Source organism: Hipposideros armiger, unplaced genomic scaffold, assembly GCF_001890085.2.
Source record: "Hipposideros armiger isolate ML-2016 unplaced genomic scaffold, ASM189008v1 scaffold_1563, whole genome shotgun sequence".
In the NCBI taxonomy this organism is placed as follows: Eukaryota; Metazoa; Chordata; class Mammalia; order Chiroptera; family Hipposideridae; genus Hipposideros; species Hipposideros armiger.
This window is the reverse complement of record NW_017732913.1, coordinates 4,566-25,596: the sequence shown is the minus strand read 5'-3', so window position 1 is coordinate 25,596 and position 21,031 is coordinate 4,566. Positions and strand designations below refer to the sequence as shown.

Here is a 21,031-nt window from a genome sequence, read left to right as displayed (position 1 = left end):
CAACCTGGAGCTGGGCTGCTGTGAGTCGCCGGCGACAGCGTGGGCTGCAGTCCCTATGGCAATGGGTTGCCATGGGCTACCGTGTGTAGCCAGCAGCCAGCGTGAGCGGCCAGCAGCCGCAGTGAGCGGCCGTCCAGAAGCCGGCGACTGATCTGCCTCACCCCGGAAGAGCGCAATGATGGTGCCAACTTGGGCCAGTGAAGCAACATCCTCCACAACTAGACTGAAGAACAAAATGACAGCAACTTGTCTGTCCCCCTTCCTCCAATTCCCCAGCACTGTTCCCATCCCCCCAATTCACCAATAAAAATCTTTAAAAAAAAAATATTGAGGAGGAGAGGGCCAGTGCAAAGCTTGTTAGGTCCCCAGAAGACAACGTTCTAGGCTGACTGATGAATCAACATAGTATTGCTTTATTCTCATTTGGTGATTCAAGCCACTAATGAAGAGATTACATTATATTAGGTCAACTCACAATAAATCAGTTATTTTTGCATCAAAACTGTCAACTAGAGATTTTATATAATTTAATCTAATCCAATCCACATTTCTTCATTTTAGTGTCATATGAGATTTTGCTAAATATCTACTTTACATAAAGGTAAATCCATGTCAAACATGACTTTTGCAAGGTTGTTTTTAATTATTTATTAATATTTGTTATTATTTATTTGGTAAGTTTTATAAAGAAAACTGAATAAATTTGGTTAATTAGAATGACTCAATTCTGTTCAAGTGTGTTGAACAGAACTAAATTATAAGTTTATTATCTATGGGGGCAAGGCTCTTACTTTATCTCCCACAGCATTCAGTAAAATATTTTGCACATGATAAACACTAAACGTTGGATAAATAAAATCAACTATTTTGAATGTGATCATAATTCATCCAACAAAGAATCTTCATTGAGAGTCTTTATATATAATTTCCCGGAACTACCTCTTTTTAAAATATCTCTTATAACCAATGTAACTTTTCTTGGCTTCAATAACTTTTGGCATTTCCTACTTATATGAGACTCATATATCTGACATTTATAAACAAGAAAATAAATCCTTTTCCCTCATTAAAAGTAACCTACTCTCTTCAGGCCTATGGGAACTGAATATATACTTAATTACCCAGGCAGCTTGGCCCAGATATGGAGACACTGCTGATGGTGTCATGACAAAAGAATAAAGCAAAGTAACACGACCTGCCACCATCATAATAAAATCTCTAAATGAGTCATAGCAGTATATGCTACGTTACTAATTTCAAGAAATGTAAGTCTAACCTGTTTGGCCCTCAGGCAAAATTGATTCCATGTTAAAATACTCTGATACTAGTGTTTTCGTATCACTGTTTCAAATACTATATGACATCTAATGCATGGCCCATAGAAGTGAATTTCTGGTAACACCAGGTCTGGTCGATGCGGCCTGGGAATATTTTTATTTTTTAATCAAAATCCAGAGTTCTTAAGTGGGCTTATGAGACAACAAAGTCACTTATAGTTAGAGGAAAATATCAGCAGTGACTACGGGATTCTTTCCAATTATGGATTTCCTAGTGCTTGAATTAAGACTTCATTGGCTCTAAAATGAAGTAGAGTAACACACTTAGACTCTTGTCTGTCAATATTTCTGGGCTGGAAAGTGCGTGTAATTCCAGGATTCTTGGTAAGCTGTCTGACTCCTTTACTGGCAGAGTTCTTTTTCTATCAGAGTGTATTTATTATTAAAAGATGATGGCTTATCTTCTGTTAAAGTAATCTTACATTTTCTACCCATGTAGTAGTTTCATGTTAGGGGAAAAAAACACAACAGGGAAATTACAATCGTTGTCCTCGGTAGTTGAATCAGTGTGTTTATGTGTAGTCTTCTTTTGAAACCGAAAAAACAAAGGATTATAATATGATTTTTCTTGTAATCTGACCATTTCCCCATTTGTCTAAGGCCTATTATGCTTATCTGTGGATGACTATTGTAATAATTTTAGCACGACTTAATAAAACTCATCTCTTGAAGTCTTGCTCAATATTGCTAATTTACTTCTTCATTACTATAAGCATGCTGCTAAGCCACACTATTGTCATAAAATTTTTAAATGAATAAATAAAATCATGTAATATAAACAATGATACAGCTGCTCATTGTTTATACAGCTCAGCAAATAATGGCCAAGTGCTACAGACTGAACAAGTGAATATTATTCCTTCTCATTAACAAAAGGAATTGAGTATAAGCTGCACATGTCAAAATAAGGGGAGCTCTCATATTTAGGATGCAGCCAGCATCCTATCTCTGCCTACAGCACACACCAATAATCTGCCAAATGGTAAGTATGCCCGACGTATCTAATTTCACGCAATAGAATCAGTTCACTTTGATCCTAAAAAGAATTGCTTTGTAATTAAAAAAAAAATCAAATCTATCACATATTCATTCTAATTCATTTAAGTTCTTCAGTACAGAGCTGGACACAAAAATAAGAATTCAGTTAAGTATTTGTTAACAGAGTGAATTATGTAAAATTTTTAGCCTTATAATATAAAATAATTTAGAAAATCTAGAAGGCCTCCGAATTATCTCAGAGAAAATATACTTAGAATCTAAAATAGGTAATCATGATGGCTATTAGTGAAATAAGAAACTGATCCATGTTTTAGATTTTCCTTTTTCCTATAATTTAGAAGTGCAAAAAAACCTTCAAGGCTTGTGTGAAGCTTTATAATATCATTGCTTTTACTATTTCATATTGCTTTAAACAGGTATACTAGAATGGCTTAATATCTTAATTGGAAGAGAGTACAGTCTAAGTAAATAGATAAAATTTCATGCAACCAGAATTAACGACTGTATTTTTAACTCTCTTTTGGGGAAAGAGTGGGGTAAAAAAAAAAAAAAAAGTGAAAGTGAACAAAAGATCTTTGGAACAAGCAACTGCTTCTCACTTTAGTCATTAAGACAAATATTTCTAAGAATAACTCTAATGATACATACAAAAAAGAGGTGAAGGAAGAATTCAACATAAAGAAAAGTTCTCATAAAAATGGTTATTTCGTTAAGTAAGACAGGACTTCCATGCACAATTTTAATTTAAAAATGAAAAAGATATACATTTTTTAGTCCCTTTTAAGCATACCACGGTATTTAATCCAACAGATTCACATTTGAAAAGGTGCTTTTAAATTTTACAGTCTTATTGGGTCAAAGCCACCGGATGTTTCTGTCTTAAGAGAGAAATGTGAGAGCAACAGGAAAAAGTTACACATCAGTCTGATTCAGGATGGGCACATTCTCTGCATTCACTCAGATCTCAGCTGGCAAAGCTGAGTGCCATTCATGCCGGCACTGAATAGCCAGAAAAAATTAACAGTCAGAAAGAGTGATTGAACTCATGCAGCAACACAGCTATTCAAAACAGCTCTTCATCTGTCCAGGTTTAGGAATCAGTGGGAATGGATAGAAGAACGAATCATCACGTGTTACAGCCTATGTCTTAATACACGTGAAACATTACCCATAAATGAAAAAGTCGGAATTCTACCTACTCTCACTTTTTACTGGGAAACATACATCCTCCTTAAATTAAAATAAGGAAATCTGAGGTTCTGCTCATGGTGAGGATGAGGTTGTACTGGTTACTACATTCCGTTAATTATAATGACAGGTCTAACTTAATTGCCTGCCCATTTTTCACCTTCTTTGTTTTTGTTGTTTGTCTTCCCAACATATGAACAGACCATGAGTGGCTGTCAAGCACTGCATGATGGCCTAGCCTCATTGCTCCTCTCACTGTGTTAATTTATTCCACCACCTATTCGAGGTGAAGATGAATGGCATCTTGCTTTTCCAGGACAAGCCTGAGAGGGGACGCGTCCAACCTGTATCAGGCTGCTGTTCTTTTCTGTCAATCACACAGGTAGTAATTCTATGAGGACACAAAACGGAGTTACTTAATAAAACAAAGTGATGCATTTCACTGCCCGAGCAGCCTTAGCCCAAAGAGGGGGTAGTTAGTATACTTTGCTCAACAGATTCTTAATGTATTAAGACAAAGTCATGCTATGATATAAATTCTATTTAAACATTGGGGAATCTAGAGTAGTGATTATTTTCTAAACCCAGAATCACCTCTAAAAAAAGCATTATTCCAGGGCCTCACTTCACATCCTGAATCAACATCTTAGAGCTGTGATTTGATGGGATGGGAAAGAGAAAAAAAATCTACATTTTAACATGTTCTCTGGGTGATTTATGCAGCCTTTTTGCAGTAGTCTTTAGATAGAAGATTGGAAAAACACTTAAAGGCAATTAACAAACTCATCACAGAAATTAAAAAACAAGAAAAAAAAAACAGTTTAATATTTTTACTACACTCTGTAATGTATACTAACCTAGTAGCAATTATGGTCTACATAGTAGTTATCAAGGTTAATAATTGTTAAAAATAGATACTGGATCGATCCCCAGAGTTTTTTATTAACTCTGGAATGGGACCTGAGAATCTGCATTCCTAACAATTTCCTATTGGACCATATTTTGAGATCCATTATCTTATATAATTTAGGAATCAGTTACTTGTGATCTTTGCAAATTTTTAAGTTTTGTTATACAAATAAAATAGAGAGTCTTCTAATTCACCAAAGTGTTTAAATCTACTCATCACTAGGAAAAAAGAAATTATTTGCCTCCCAAAATAATTACATAAAATTATGGTAAAATAATTTTAATTCTAATATTTTCTCTACAAATATTTTTAAATATCATTACACCATGAAAATTACCCTTCTTTCTCATAAAAAATATTCACTAAGTATCTCATTTTAATGGCTAATAGTCAATGTCCTATGAACATACTTCCCTACTCCTCCCTAGGAAATATAAGCATGGACATAAAAAAGGATATGGTTGTATAAATAAAGAGTAATATTGAATATTTCAGATGGGAAAATATACCTGTTTTACCATCAGAGCTACCACCGAAATTTTTTAAGTTTCATCTGTGATTAGAATGGATGACTCTCCTTTTATTCAAATTCAATGTTCCTTTATTTAAACTTATGGTTTTCTTTTTATGTTTCCCTTATTGATTTTTATCTTTACAAACAACTGGTGAAACTGGATGGTTTGAACAGTTAAAAGTGAAAATCGATAGGCTACTACTAGACCAAATAATGTATAGGTACATTAGAACTATTTATTAAGTCTCTGGAGTGAGAGATCAACCTACTCCGTTATTCTATAATCCCATATGGGAGTAGATTCAATTTTGTGTTGCACGCTGTAGGGCTCTGTAATCCAGGGGTAGAGGCAAAGGCTTTAGGAATATCCAATACTTTGAAGAACTACACATATTTCTTCCATAACAAAGAAAAAGAAATAACCCTAGAAATAAAATAAGCCTTCTCTGGTACAGTATCATTCTCTCAGTAAGACTTTGGCACTTTCGCATTTGTGTGTCCTAGTCACAAGGGGGTGCTAATTAGTTGGGTAACTGTCCTGAACACAATTAGAAGGCCTTTTTATATCCCAGCATAGAATTCTCAATAGATTATTAGCACTCTATTCATGAGGATTATTAGCTTAATTTTCAGAACTTTATTATGTTTTTGCAAAGACTGAACATATTATATTCACTGCAGAAATTTGTTAAAACCCAGAAAAGCTAAAATTTGAACCATTCAGAAATTAACCACCATTAACACTTGGGATCGTATGCTTGTTAAAATATGTAGTATATGTAGTAAAAATTGGTCTATCCTACAGAAATCAATTTTAAAAAGCTTTTCATAGAAATTTGCAAACATAATCAAAAGTAGAGAAAATGTATAATCTAAATTCCAAATCATTTAAATCTGCTATAAAAAAATGGCAATGTATACTGAGCATTTCTCATATTATTAAATATTCTTATACCACATAAATTTTTTCAGTTGCACTTTGAGACATTTAATAAGTGATCTAATTATATACAAGTATAATAGGAAAATAGAAATCAATATATTCAAGAAGAATATATGTGGTATTTGGGGGAAATAGTTCTCACAGTAAGGATTTATTGACAGAATAACTGTGGAACTCTCTTTGTTAATACAGAGGAGCTGCATCACAGCAACAATTAATTTACACAAATTCAAATAGCTCTGTTATTGTAAAGAAAAATAATATAAAATTATACTTTGTAAAGGTATTTTTTACTATGTACAATATACATGGCACAATGATATATAATACTCTATAGGGATATATTTTCTAAAACTCAGTATATTTTTATAAACTATTCAAAGACTTTGAAAAATAATTTTGATCATATTTAATTTTCACTTTTATAGATGACTTTAGACTCTCATTCCAATATACAGTTCAATTCCACTAGATGATTATTTTTTATATTCTGTATGTGAATTCTGTCCTGCAATTCAATATTTTCTATTCTGCCTGGCTTACATTTGCCGTAGTAAATCATCATTCACATATAAGTCTTCCTGTTCACTGCTAGGTTTTACAATTTTTAGTTTTTCCATGCTTGAACTTGTGTCATAGTATTTCAAACTCTTAACTCTAAACATGATCAGCCAAGTACGTCATCGGTCCTGTGCACTGAAGCACTTTGCCATGTTCCTGAAAGCTTAAAATTATAGTTCCACTGAAAGCTGTCGTTAGGAATTTGAAATGTATGACAAGTCAATATATTCATTCTCTGGGGAAAATTCAGAGAGGGTGATATAGTAAACTATTTTTAAGCAATTTAATTTAAAAAATTGTTAAATAAGCACAGTGGCTGAAATACATAATAGTTACTATTATAGGTCACAATTAAAATTTAGAGTAAAATTTTCCTTTTCTGACAAGAGAGGGCTTCTTTTACTAACAATGTAGCGATTTTGTAGAAAGAGTTATAGGAGTTAAAGGTTGGTGCTTTGCGAAGCTGCAATCTTGGCTTCTTTCAGTTATTAATGCCCACTTGAGGGGCTTTAGAAAGGGGAAGTTCCACTGTAAGATCTTTTCTTATTTATCATTTCATAGGTACCAATACTTGACTCGGTGTATTTGTTTCTGTGGAGTAACTGATCACATATTACTTCACTCTAGCCTCCACACTGACCAGGATTTTAAAATCTCTGGTGCCAGGGAAGGCAGTTATTACATTCCTATCTTCCATTGTGGCTGCTTGTTATTCACCTGGGCAACAACTGCACACACACTGCTTCGTCTCCTTCCCTAACCCATCCTGCCTCTTCTCACCTGAGGGACAATATGGTATACTCCACTTTTACGTGATTTTAAACATTGCTATAATGAACATCCTTGTACGAATCTCTCTGCACACAAGTATGACTGTTTCTCTAGGGAGGAAATTTAGAGGTGGCTTTGCTAGTACAGAAGGTATGCCTATCAGCTAGACATAGGTTTTACTAGATATAGCCAAATTACTCTCCAAAGTGGTTATAACAATTTACATTCCAACCAGCAAGGTATCAGCATTCCACAATGTTTCCTTAATTTTATCTTTAACCACTTGAGGTAATTAGTTAAATCAATCTTGGAAAATAACTTTTTAACATTTTAATGTACAGGTTCTTTCATCATCTTTCCTTTGAAAAGGGGGAACTCATTTTTATCCATTTATTTTTAGGAAAAAAAATATATTTCCCTTTTATTCTTCTCTTTCCTACTAGTTTTTTTTTCTTTCTTCATTTTACTCTTTCACCAGTTCACCAATCTCACTCAGAGAGAGTAACCATGAAAGTATTGTGAACAACAAATCTGAATTAAGAAAATGGAAAAATATATGATAAGTGGAATTAAATCTAATAAAGAACCAGTCCTCAAATCTCTAGTCTTACATATTGCTCAGAATTTTTGCAAAAGTTTCTAAGTCTTTGAATCTTCCAATAATTCAACCTGTTTCTTCAATGATTTCCCCCTCCATACACACATACAGACACACGCTCCAAATCCATGCACCATTATATTAATTATATTGTATGCTTGTGTGCATTATAATTTTTTCCCATGGTAAATACAAAGTGTGTCAGCTTCATGATTCAGAGTCAAATAAACCTGGGCTGCTTTGAAGCCCTCACCACCATGTACAAACTGGGTTTCTCTGGGCAGGTGACTTTACATTTCCGAGTCTTAGTTCCCTCATCTGTACCTCACAGCATCTTCTAAGGGTCAAGGTTCGTGAGTTCACACACCTAGCACAATATGGAGGGAATGCTGGGTGCTCTGCAGCACTACGTGCTTGTCCTTGCTCTGACTGAATGCGGATGGGTCCTTGCTGCCTGGCATTTGCTACCTCAGCTTACCTGCCTCACTTACATTCCAGTACAGGTACACTGCCTTCCTGCCTTTCCCCTTACTCCTTAGCTGTGCTGCCTATACTCCTTTTGATCACTGATGGAGGCAACGTGACATAGCAGAAAATCAGACTAGGATTCTAACTGCAACTCCGGTCTATGTATGTGACATTTGAGTTATTTATCTTCTCTGATCCTCAATTTCTTCATCTGGAAATGAGGATGATGCTTGTTTTGCATGATTAAATTTGATAATCTATGCAATTGACCAGAAAAGACAACATTCAATTAACAGTGGGTAATACTATTATTTTTTGACACCCCCCGTCCCCCTTTCTGTTTCTTCTTGTTTTCACTATTCTGTAAGCTCCTTAAGGGCAGGGTCAATGTCTGTCCCCATCATAGATGTAACCACAAACCATAGCACAGCACTTGGTCTCAGCTATTTTTAAAGGCAAGTTTCCTGAGTAAAGGAAGGAAGAAAGGGAGGGAAGGGAGAAAAAGAATCAATTAATCAATCAGTGGGCTTCTGACAAGCCCAATTTTGACTTCCTGCTTCTGCATTCTACAGCAAGACTAATTTTGTTCCTGAACTTCACTTTTCATCTTTGGCTTGTTCTTATTATGTCCAATTCTTCTTTCTAGCTACTCCATAAACCATCACCACTTACATCTCTCGGTGGGGTACTCTTTAAACATATAAAAGTCTAAATTTTCTATCTAATATGCTAATATATATGATATATGGAAAATTATCATAGATTTTGAAAAGTTTAATATGCTTTAAAAATTACAGTCTGTTTCATATTTTATTGAGCAGAGTGCTTTTAATGAAAATGCCATTTTCTTTTGTTCTCAAAGGTATATCTTTCTTCAAAGACAACTCTTTTTGAAAAATAAAACAGCATAGCATAAGGGATCATTCTAAGTCATAAAATCAACATATACCTAACACTTCACTTGCATGCGTATAGTTTTTGGTAACACTGTTTTAACATTATTTTTAACAATCCAAATTTTAAGGCTAACATGCTTGAGTCACAGATTCAGAGAGAAAGCACTGAAAATTTTTAATTTGTATCTTCATTTGTGGTCAGTCATATAAAGCGTCTGACCATGAATTTGTACTATTGAGGGGCATGCAGGGCAAAAAGGCAGAATTTTTATTAAGAAAACAATAAAAATAATAATTACTATTTGTTTTCAGGGAAATCTGACAATATGTTTTGTCACTAAAGATTATACAGCATAGTAGATTTTCCCTGTCATTTATGTATCTTAAATTATTTAGTCATTAATAATTATCATCCGAGAATTTAGCTTTCTGGAGGAAAACCAGTTATTAAGATGAAAATACCTTTGTGCTCAAAATCATATTTTGACTTGTTGACTTTATTCTAAGGTACTTGAACGCTATCTAACATTTTAAACACAAAAACGTCACTATACGGATATAATAAAGTCAATTCTCACTTCTCCGTGTTAATGTGAGTAGAAGCCAAGCATTCCAAAATGGAACTCCTGGATAACCAGAAATCTTAATTTAGCCAGGATGGCCCTTACCAGACATGCTAATACTGAGCAACAGAACTATTTCGGTTCCACCTGCCTGCCCTCTGGTGGATGTGCTAATGAGCAGTGAAATGGACAGAACGGACAGCTGGTGTGAGTTGGGAAGCCTCTTCACAAGTAAGTCATCTTTCAATGACTGTGACTTACATGTAGTGATGATTTTGATTACTTTTCTAATAATTATCAGGGGCATCACATTGTAGGAAAAATATTCATTAGTACGTTTGTGAACCTTTGTATCCCTTGCATCTTGTCTCATTATTAAGACGATCCCTTAGATGTTAGATTAAAGGCTAACACCGGGATCAGCTGTAAAGAGGCAGGACCAGCTTTGCTTTGTTCATATGGGGCTGTGATTTTGATATTCAGAGCCCGAAAACTAGAAGGTGCCACTCTGGAAAAGATACAAGAAACACACAACAAACATAAGATAATTCAGCTGATGTTAAGTGGCCATAAAATAGCTATTTCAAAACTTGCAACTTCTGGCTGTGCTCCCTGAAAAATCCCCAGCAGCAATGCCCTTCAGGCAGCAGCTGTCACTATAGGCAAAAGAGGCAAGCATTGGAGAGAGAGGGGCTCCTCAGGGAAACAGCTGATGCATAAAAATACAGCCCTGGATGAAATTAGCAACAAGTAGCTGACAATTTTTTTCTTTTTGTAAAGTTCACTCAGTTACTAAGATGTAAATTACACTTTAGAGACAATGCAGCATCTCAAGTGGAACTGGGAAGCAATCATAACCCATAGGCTGAGGACAAGTTTGATTTAACAGCTTGCTACTTTTCAGGCTCTATTTTGTGTCTAGAGTGCACCATATTTAACTAAACCATTCAGGAAGCAAACGCAACTACCTATTAACCACGTGACAGTTTCAAAATGTTCAAGATTCTCTGCCCAGCACTCACATTACTCAGCTGTCAAAGTAAAGGGCTCAGATATATGATGTGAAAATTACATTTTAACGAGGTGTCATGTGTGTTTAAAGTTCTTATTCATCACTACATAGCTACAGCTTTTACTGGAAACACAAATGCACTTAATTAGCATAGTATAAGGACAGAAGGTTCACCTCATCTGCATTGTTCAACTGTTACTTGTAGGCTTTTTGTTGTTTTAGAGTTTACTATCTTCACCACATATAAGAATGGTTATATTTGCATAATCTCAAATGCCTTTCAAGAAAATGTGGATGGGGTTTGGTAAGCAGAAGAGCAGGCATAAGGCAGTAGCTGCATGTCTTTTGTTTCATTTTTTGAAGATTTTTATTAAAATATAACTAACATAAAATATTATATTAGTTTCAGGGTGTATACCATAGTTATTCAACATGTATATACCTTAAGAAGTGATCACCATGATTAAGTCCAGCAACTACCTGGATTATCGTATTATTGACTGTACATTACATCCTCATGACTTATTTGTTTTATACCTGGAAATCTGAACCTTGTATTCCCTTTCATTCCCCCCCCCCCTTTTTTTATTACAGTTGACATTTAAAATTATTTTATATTATTTTCAGGAATACAGCACAGTGCTTAGACATTTACATATTTTATGAAGTGATCCCTCTGACTATTGCTTTGCTTTATATCCCCATGATTATTTCTTTTGTAACTACCACTTCTTACTCCCTTCATTTTTTTTTTTTTTTTAGCTGAGCCATCCTGCTACCTGTTGGCAGCTCAGCGGCTGCTCAGCTCAGGCTGGACTCGAACCGCTGTTGCTCAGAGCTCAAACTCTTGAGCGAGCTCTTAACCAACTGAGCCACTCGGCCGGCCCTCCCTTCATCTTTTTAACCCTGCCCCCAGCCACCCTCCAGTATGGTAACCATCATTTTGTTCTCTGTATCTATGAGTCTCTTTCTGTTTTGTAAGTTTGTTTATTTTGTTCTTTAGATTCCACATATAAATGAGATCATATGGAATTTGTCTTTCTCTGTCTGACTTATTTCACTTGGCATAATACCTACCAGGTCCATCCACATTATTGCAAACGGTAAGGTTTCATTCTTTTTTATGGCTGAGTAATATTTCATTATATATGTGTGTTTACACACACACACACACACACACACACACGGGGTCTGACAATTAAGTTCACAAACTCATCCTAGATAAAGTGCTACATACCTCATTGCTGAATATCACTACTGTCACCTTTGAAGTGCTCCCCTGGGGAAGCTATGCACCAACGCCAGCACCTAGTCCACCCTTCAAAGCAATTTTGGAACTCTTTCTGGAATGGCCATCAGAGCTGTTATCGTATTACCTTTGATGTCCTGAATGTCATCAAAATGTCTTCCTTTCAATATTTCCTTTATCTTCAGGTAAAGAAAAGTCATTAGGGGCCAGATCAGGTAAGTAGGGAGGGTGTTTATTTACTGGCTAAAAACTCCCTCACAGACAGTGCTGTGTGAGCTGGTGCATTGTCATGATGCAAGAGCCATTAATTGTTATAGAAAAGTTCAGGTCATCTAACTTTTTCTTGCAGCCTTATCAGCACTTCCAAATACAAACTTGGTTAACTGCTTGTCCAATTGGTACAAATTCATAATGAATAATCCCTCTGATACCAAAAGAGGTTAGCAACATCATTGCAACAAGTTTGCAAACTTAATTGCCAGGCCGTGTGTGTGTGTGTGTGTGTGTGTGTGTGTGTGTGTGTGTGACCTCTTCTTTATCCAATTATCTACTGATGTGTACTTAGGTTGCTTCCATATCTTGGCTACTGTGAGTAGCCCTGCAATGAACATAGGGGTGTGTATATTTTTTTTAAAATTAGTAGTTTGGATTCCCTTGCATAAATACCCAGAAGTGAAATTGCTGGGTCATCAGGTAGTTCTCTTTTTAAGTTTTTGAGAAACCTGAAAACTGTTTTCCATAGTGGTTGCACCAAATTGCAATCCCACAGAGAGTGCACAAGGGTTCTCTTTTCTCCACATCCGTGCCAGCACTTGTTTGTTGATTTACTGATGATAGCCATTCTGAGAGGAGTGAGGAGGTATCTCACTGTGGTTTTAATTTGCATTTCTCTGATGATTATTGACACTGAGAATCTTATCTATGGCAATCTGTATGTCTTCTTTGGAGAGGACAGGTCTATTCAGGTCTTGTGCCCATTTTAAATTGGATTGTTAGTTTTTTGGTGTTTAGTTGCATGAGTTCTTTGCAAATTTTGGATACTAACCCCTTATCGCTGCATTCTTAATCATTAGGTTGTTTGTACTGATTGCTCAATGTATTTCACTAAATCTCAACTAGTAGAAATTTAGATCTGTTAGAGACATTAATTTTAGGAAAATTTTGGAGCTGGGCGTCTCTGAATATTCTTATTATCAACCTGAACCTACTTTCTCCCCCCACCTTAAGTAGGAAATACTGGGAAAAAAAAAGTATATTTGCCAATTAATTGCTGTATGGGCAGTTTAAAAACAAACTGGAAGAGTGAAAGAAAATACCTCATGCCTCAGTCCTATTTATTAATGAATAATGACCTCACAAGGCGGTTTGGGAGAAAGAACCAAAGAGTGAAAGCCAGTCAGCACCAGTCACTAATAATAGCTAAAGGGAAGTGATGCAGTTACTTGATTTCCTCATGTGTATAGATCAAGATAGAAGGTATTATATTAGAATTATGATGCCATCCTAAGTATCACTCAACCTGTAAAATAGATAAATATTATTTTGAGGTATGTAATGTATACCTTACAAAATATTGCCAGTTGAAGGCAATGATGAACATATAGAATACATCATATTTTATAAGATAGGGAAAAGGCTCATTTAAAATACGTTTGGAGAAAACTAGATCTGATAGTTCTAGATTTGGTGCTCTGCTCAGAAAAAATAGAGGAAGCACTTTCACATTGATTTTATACACAGGTGCTAATGCTTACAAGCATTTTCTATACAGGTGTCCAAAAGTGAATTGTCTGTTCACGACACCAAATGTATTTTCAACTGAACACAGTTGTTACTCATTTCTGAATATAATACTCTTTCCATTTTCTCTAAGTAGAAGAATTTCCTGAAATTTGTCAACTGAAAAATTTAAGAATATGTTCTGAATATAAAAGTCATTGAACATGTGATGACTTTCTTCCCTATTGTAAGACTACTGACTCTACTTTCTTCCCATCACTCTTGGGAGTAAGTGCAGTAGGCCTTAATGTGCTTTGTACTCTCCTTAGCACCTACTAAACTTACTTTAGGCTACCAAAGCTCACTACAATCTGAGTGAAGAAGGGAAGGAGTTATGTGTGAATGGTGGGGTAAGGAATAACTGGGTGACATACATTTTTTAGACCATAGAAGTGTTGGCAAATAGTAAAGATGACTACCTGAGAAGCATACATCTAATCTTAATAAAACAAAATTTAGGACTCATACTCCCATTCCCATAAGATTCTGAATAAGAAGTATTTTTTTTAAATGTATGTTATAATTCATCATTCATTTCTAAATTATTCAACAAATTGTGATAGATCACCTACTATTTATCAGGTACTCTGTAAAGCATTTTCAACAAAAATGGCTAAAACAATATCAGTGAGGGGCCGGCCGAGTGGCACATTGGCTAAGAGATGGCTTGGGACGCAAGCTTTGAGCAGCAGGGCCCCGGTTCGGATCCCACATGGGGGCCAGTGACACTGCCCTCTACAGCTAAGGTGGTGAACAACAGTTCGATCTGGAACTGGGATGCCGTGAGTCGCCAACAACAGCGTAGGCTGCAGTCCCTGTTGCAGTGGGCTGCCATAAGCTACCATGTGTGGCCAGCAGCCAGCGTGAGAAGCTGGCAGCCGGTGTGAGCTGCCAAAAGCCACCATGAGTGGCCGTTCAGTGGCCAGCGACTGATCTGCCTCACCTGGGAAGAGCACAATGATAATACCAACATGGGCCAATGAAGCAACGTCCTCCACAACTAGACTGAAGAACAAAACGACAGCAACTTGTCTATTTCCCTTCCTCCGATTCCCAGCGCAGTTCCCCTCCCCCAATTCTGCAATAAAATCTTAAAAAAAAAAAGATCAATGAGATTAGTACAATGTGAATCAAAGTCTCATTAGTTCTTGAACAAAGGCTTTTAATAAATTGAAAATTCTTTGCATTTGTATGTTCTTTAATACATGAGATATAGCTATACTATTAAAAATTGTTTCTATAACATTTGTAAATGTAAACTATGTGAATAACAATATCAAATAAGTTCCGATTCATTTCCTACTAATTTCATGCTGATAAAGTGCAAAAAAAGCGCTGGCAAACTTTCATTTAAAATAATGCAGATTAAGTGATGAGAGTATAATGGTCTGAAAACATTTTTACAGATAAACGAGAGATAACTTCTAACTTTTTAAAACACTGCCCAGAAGGAAAGAACCATTAAAGAACTTTGGAAGAAGAAAGTTCATTTAGAGTCAACAATGAACACCTAAAATACAAGTTTTTAAAAAATCAAATTAAAATCAATGTCTTTATATATTGTTGAAAACAATCTTTTCTACTGATTTACCACTCCCCTGATGTTTTCCCTTGAAAAGAACACAAACATAGATGTCACATTTGAGCCAGCCTCACAAAAGACAGGACAATTAGGGGTTTGAGAATGGGTGTTGGGAAAAGCAAGAAATTGGAATTAAATTGAAACTACTTTTTTGGATATTTCTGAGCAGCTAAATTGTTCATAATATTCTTCCTTAAACTTTACCCTTTCAGAATTTTAAATTGACTCTTGTTAAATAAAAATATACATCTGATACCATAGTTAAAGAATAGATACAGGGCCAGCTGAGTGGCACATTGGTTAAGAGTTGCCTTGGGAGCACCAGCTCTGAGCAGCAGGGCCCCAGTTCAGATCCCACATGAGGGCCAGTGACACTGTGCCCTCTACAGCTAAGAGGGTGAACAACAGTTTGACCTGGAAATGGGCTGCTGGCAACTGCGCAGGCTGAATTGGGGCTGCAGTGGGCTGCCGTTAGCTAGTGAGTAGCTGGCAGCTAGCATAAGCTGCCATGAGCCGTTGTGAGCGGCCATCCAATGGCCAGTGACTGATCTGCCTTGCCCGGGAAGAGCACAATGATGTACCAACATGGGCCAGTGAAGCAACATCCTCCACAACTAGACTGAAGAACAAAAGGACAGCAACTTGTCTGTTCCCCTTCCCCGACTCCCCAACACTGTTCCCCTTCCACAATTCCCCAAAAAAACTTAAAAAAAAAAGAATAGATACAATATTTTAGAGCACAATTCTATGGTAATTAACTAATTGCGAGAACTACAGATTAGATTTGCATCTGCAGAGCACCTGACTCATGGGGATACTGAAATCACTTCTATCCAATGAACGAAGGTAGACACACAGCATCAGTTAGCATACTTTCCAGTACCGGATTCACAGAAGGGAGCATGAATCTGAAGTTGGCTGCACTTTAATAGCGGGTGATTTTTGAGTAAGTTATATGAGCTACAGATCCAACATTAGATCCAACATTGAGATCCAACATTTAGAAAATGTGAATAATAAAGGCCATTATAGGATAGATGCATAGCTATTAGGTTAAGTTGGTTGCACCTATTATATGTAACATCTCATTATTTTTTTTTTAATTTTTCCTTTTTTCCATTTCATGGTTGAGGAAATGAAGACCAAGAGGCTGAGCAACCTGTCCACAAACAAGCACTAGAAGTAGAATTCAAACCCAAGTCCTTCAGGGTCCCAAGCTCATGTTCAGAAGCAGCATGCTACCTATGTGTATGCGTCACCGGAGGTTTTTACATATACAAGAGAAGCATACGTGCTTCTTAACTTCCAAACCCAGATCTTTTAATGTACAGAATAGTTTTATTCTGTAGAAGTAAAACACAGATACCACCTTACAAAAAAACTTCAAAAATGTGAATTTTCATCGATTAGAACTTAAAGTCAGAGCACAAATACCCAGCCTGCTTGCTTCCAACAGATGGAAAGAGCAAATGCACTTTAGGTCTACAGACTTAGAATTAGTCTTTTTGACCCTAACATATTTATAGTAAGTTGGTTTCCATACATAGACACATAAAGAGATCCATAATAAGAATTCACTAAAGGCAATTTCTTTGAAAAATGTCAATGCAATTTACTAAAGACAAACACCCAGCTGAAACTGTTTGTGTGAAATAAATGAACAGCTTCTATTAATGTTAATTGAAATTCTCATATCCACACATATCATGCATAAAATTTACTTCCCACACTTATTCTTTCCACCTCTAAACTGCCATAAGTTCACACCAAAGTATTAACTTTTTAATTTGAGTGTTCATGCATGAAAATGATATGTTTTCCTACAATTCTATTTATAAATTTAAGAAAGGTGAAAATTCACACTTTGTAAAACAGAGAAGATCTCCATTGTTGTTTAAAAAGAGTAAAAACCGAATCTCCTGGCTCATGTTAAGAATTTGTTTCAAAAGCTGAACTTTATCATGTCTCAATGTTTGCCACTTTAGTACCATCCTTTTAATAAATGTGAGCACTAGTCCATGTGGGCAAGATGGTTCCTATTTTAGCTTCCATTAATAAACAAACAAACAAAATTAAATGAGTGGTGTAATTTTTCTTATGTTCACAATTACAATGATTTATCATATATATATATATATATAGATAGATAGATAGATAGATAGATAGATAGATAGATAGAGACTTTATTAATGTATGTTAGAAATATTTTTGGCAAGTTTCTAAGTATATACTCTTTAAGGATAATTTATAAAAACTAAGTTAAGAGTTTTCTTCAGTTCATCAAATAAAAACCAGGAATGCTAATTAATTTTAACCTATTGTTCTAAATAAATATAATGCATGATCTTTCCAATAAATAAAATGTGAAATGTTACTGCCCCTTATTCACTGACTAACCTCAAAAGACGATGAATTCTTTATTATTTCTTTGGAGGCAAGTAGAAATTAATTCCTGTTCCAATTAAAAGTCAAAAAAGGCTAAGAACCACTCATTAACAGAATTTTCACTGTCAAAGTATAAATTGTGGATAAGACTATCAGAGCTCTGAAAGAACTGTCTTCCCACATACTCTAGATGATGTAATCTGGCTTAGGTTTTCAACTGAAGGGTACACTGGGTTGAGAAAATTTACCTGTACAGAGGTGAATCAGATACTAACCTTGGTCTAGGAGATTTATTTGAGTACTTAGTAAGGAGAAGTAGCTTTTGCTGCTGTTGCATATTTATGCTTCTCCTTCCACAAAAGGAGACGCAACATCATATCAGTATTGCTGGCCATGAAAAGAACTGCTGTCATTCTGACTGAAGCTTCTCGGGGATTAGAGAAAAGGCCACCTAATTCGGCATTCTATCACCTTAAGAAATGGAAGCCATTCATTCATTCATTCATTCATTCATTCAATAAAGAGCAATTGAGTCTTTATTATTACACTAGAGTCTGAGAAGGTAGAAATAATGGTCAAAGAAAAATATAATAAAAGGATGGGTAAAGCAAGGTTATTGGCCATATGGAACTTTAAATCTAGTTGTATAAGAAGATACATACAAAATGAACTAAGATAGGAAGAGAATGGCTTGCTAGTACAATCACGATAAAAGCAATACAGAAAATAAGAACCATTAACACATAAGCACCGAAAGAAAAAAAAATTAAACTTTGAATTGCCATATTACCATCAAAATTCAGACATCCATATCTTAGTTTTCCATTATGTGTTATCATGAAGAATAGTATGATTGCTAGTTTAAAATAATTTAGCTTCTAAACTGAAATAATTCTGCTCTGTTGTGTAAGTAAAAATTAAAAAAAAATTATGACTGCCTTTGAACATAGAAAGGAAACACTATGTCCTAGAAATGAAAAAGACTCTCCAATGAATGAGAATTAAAGATTATTGCAAGCTTATTCACAGCTGTGATTTGCATTGCTTTATTTCTTATAAAACTGAGATCTACTGTTTCTGTATTAACCAGTTATGAATATTTTTCCGTATATATCAGTCAAGTACATTCAGACCTATGTGCACTCAAACTGACAATATTCCCAATAGAAGTGGTCACATATTATGTTCTCTATGAGGTGAATATATTGGTGTAGGACTCCTGAAACATTAATACAAGCCAACCCTCCGACTTTTTCAAAGTGGAAAACACTTCTGAGCGCATGTCACAATTGATTAGGTGGAATAGCATTCTATTTTTGCAAAGATTTTGTGTACTTCACTGCACAAAGAATTAACCAGCTGATAATGAAAATGCCCTTCAAAGAAGGGCCAAGATATTGGAGACTAGTTGCACAGGAGAGAAAGAATCAGGGTTTTGTATATTTTTTTTTACAGCTGAACGTGGTTAACAGCAACATTTTTTTTTTTTTTTTAGTGAAAAGACAATAAACCGTTTTCAGGTACCCAGGCTAGGAGGAAGACCATAAAGGGAGTCTTATCAAAATGTACAATAAAGTTATTGAGAACACATTATAAATATCAACACCCATCACCCCCGCCAAGAACCATCAAAAGTCAAACTTACCTGATCTACTATCCAGAGGTCCAAAATCCAAAGAATATTTCACGACGTGATAGTTATTCCATACGTAAAGAAGGTTGTCCCTGGGGTTGTAATCCACAGCTGCTATGTACTGGTATGAATTAGGAAAGGGCACATCCACCAAGCTATCCTTACTTTGGTCGGTGTTGTAAATGTAGTCAATCTTATTCCCTGTGGCCTCGTTGTCATCATCCTCATACACAGATTTGACCACATACAGAATCCCACAAATCATAAATGCATTGGAAGCTGACCTTTTATCATAGGCAGTATCCCATGTCCCTTCAATCCGCAGGGTGTAAGGGTTCAACTGGCTAATGACAATTTTACCATTGTTTTGTTCTGTCGCATAGATGACCCATAGCCCATTCTCATCCACTGCCAGGTCTATGTCAGATTTGCCTCCCCATCGGTAAGGGGAGGTATCATGGTAATTGGCATTGGCTATGATAGCCTCTCCACTTTTTATCCTAGTCCGCAGATCAAACTTGACTATGTTCCTGGTGCGCTCTTTGTTGAAGAACAAAGCTCCATCATACACTACAAATCCTGTGCCATCCACCCTGTGAGGGAGCTTGTAGGTTGTAGTTGGCCTTCCAGCAATGAAGTCATCCTTGGATGAGTACTCGGTCAGGGTATCAGTTCTGTAGGGGGTCCAAGGCATATAATAAATCTTGTCAGAAGCCTGCAGAGGGTCTTTGCACCATGCCCCCGACTGGTGGTCGGACTCAAACAAATGTTCACTCTGGTATACTCCTTTTAGTAGTCCAGGACAAAGAAAAACTGTTGGAAGGGAAAAAGTTAAAAAAAAATAACTATATTAATTTTAATATTTTGACATGCATTCTTACTTTTCGCCAAATGGAACGCAACTCTAACAAGAGATAGCCATCCCCACTTAATGATTTTGCTGCATTCTTCTGAGAACACAAAGTAGTCATACGCATTAATTTTGACTTTATTTTAAAATCATTTTGATTTCATTTGCTGAATAAATTTGGCCTCTTTATGAGTAGCTGTGTTTACCTTTGGTTTTTACCTTTGTGAACATGTATTACAATATTTTCTGATTATGTATACAAATGTCAAGTATGTCTATGTATTCAATAGACATAACAAATATAAACGTTTACACATGATGTTTTTAATGTATCTTATTTGGAAATTTCAAAAAATATTGTTTTCACTCCAATGATATTAGCTGTTCAATACTTATCATTAGGTAATATATGGAAAAACAATAATAATTAAAATATAATAATAAAAGGAAAGACAAGTCCTGTAATACGGGCCACTGAATCTTCTAGCAAAAAAGCTCTTAAAGCTGCTATAGTACACACAGAGCATGCAAATCACACAATTAAAAGTGAGTGATGGATGAATACTGGAAGGAAAAGGAGAAAGGAAGAAAAAGAAAGGAAAGAAGGAATAAGGAAAGAGGAAAAGGTGAAAGGTTACAGAGAAGAACCCAAGATCTAGATTTTAATCAGTTAAATATGTCCTGTTAAAAACAGTAGTATCGGAGCTTAAAAACATGTGCCTTTTACTGTTACATGAGAAGAGCATTAAAAAAAAAACAAGATTACTTATATAATATTTTGCTGCTCATACTT

The 21,031-nt window shown here is 35.6% G+C and overlaps 1 protein-coding gene across 1 annotated transcript in view; it reads right to left on the bottom strand.

The window, feature by feature from the left end:
- The window catches only part of LOC109377799 (adhesion G protein-coupled receptor L3-like), a gene marked incomplete at both ends in the record, with an annotated part of 132,647 nt that overhangs the window by 107,425 nt on the left and 4,191 nt on the right, over window positions 1–21,031 (bottom strand). The window contains one exon of the mRNA XM_019634265.1: window positions 19,401–20,201. Coding sequence (XP_019489810.1) covers window positions 19,401–20,201 — 801 coding nt within the window. The remainder of the gene's footprint in view (window positions 1–19,400; window positions 20,202–21,031) is intronic.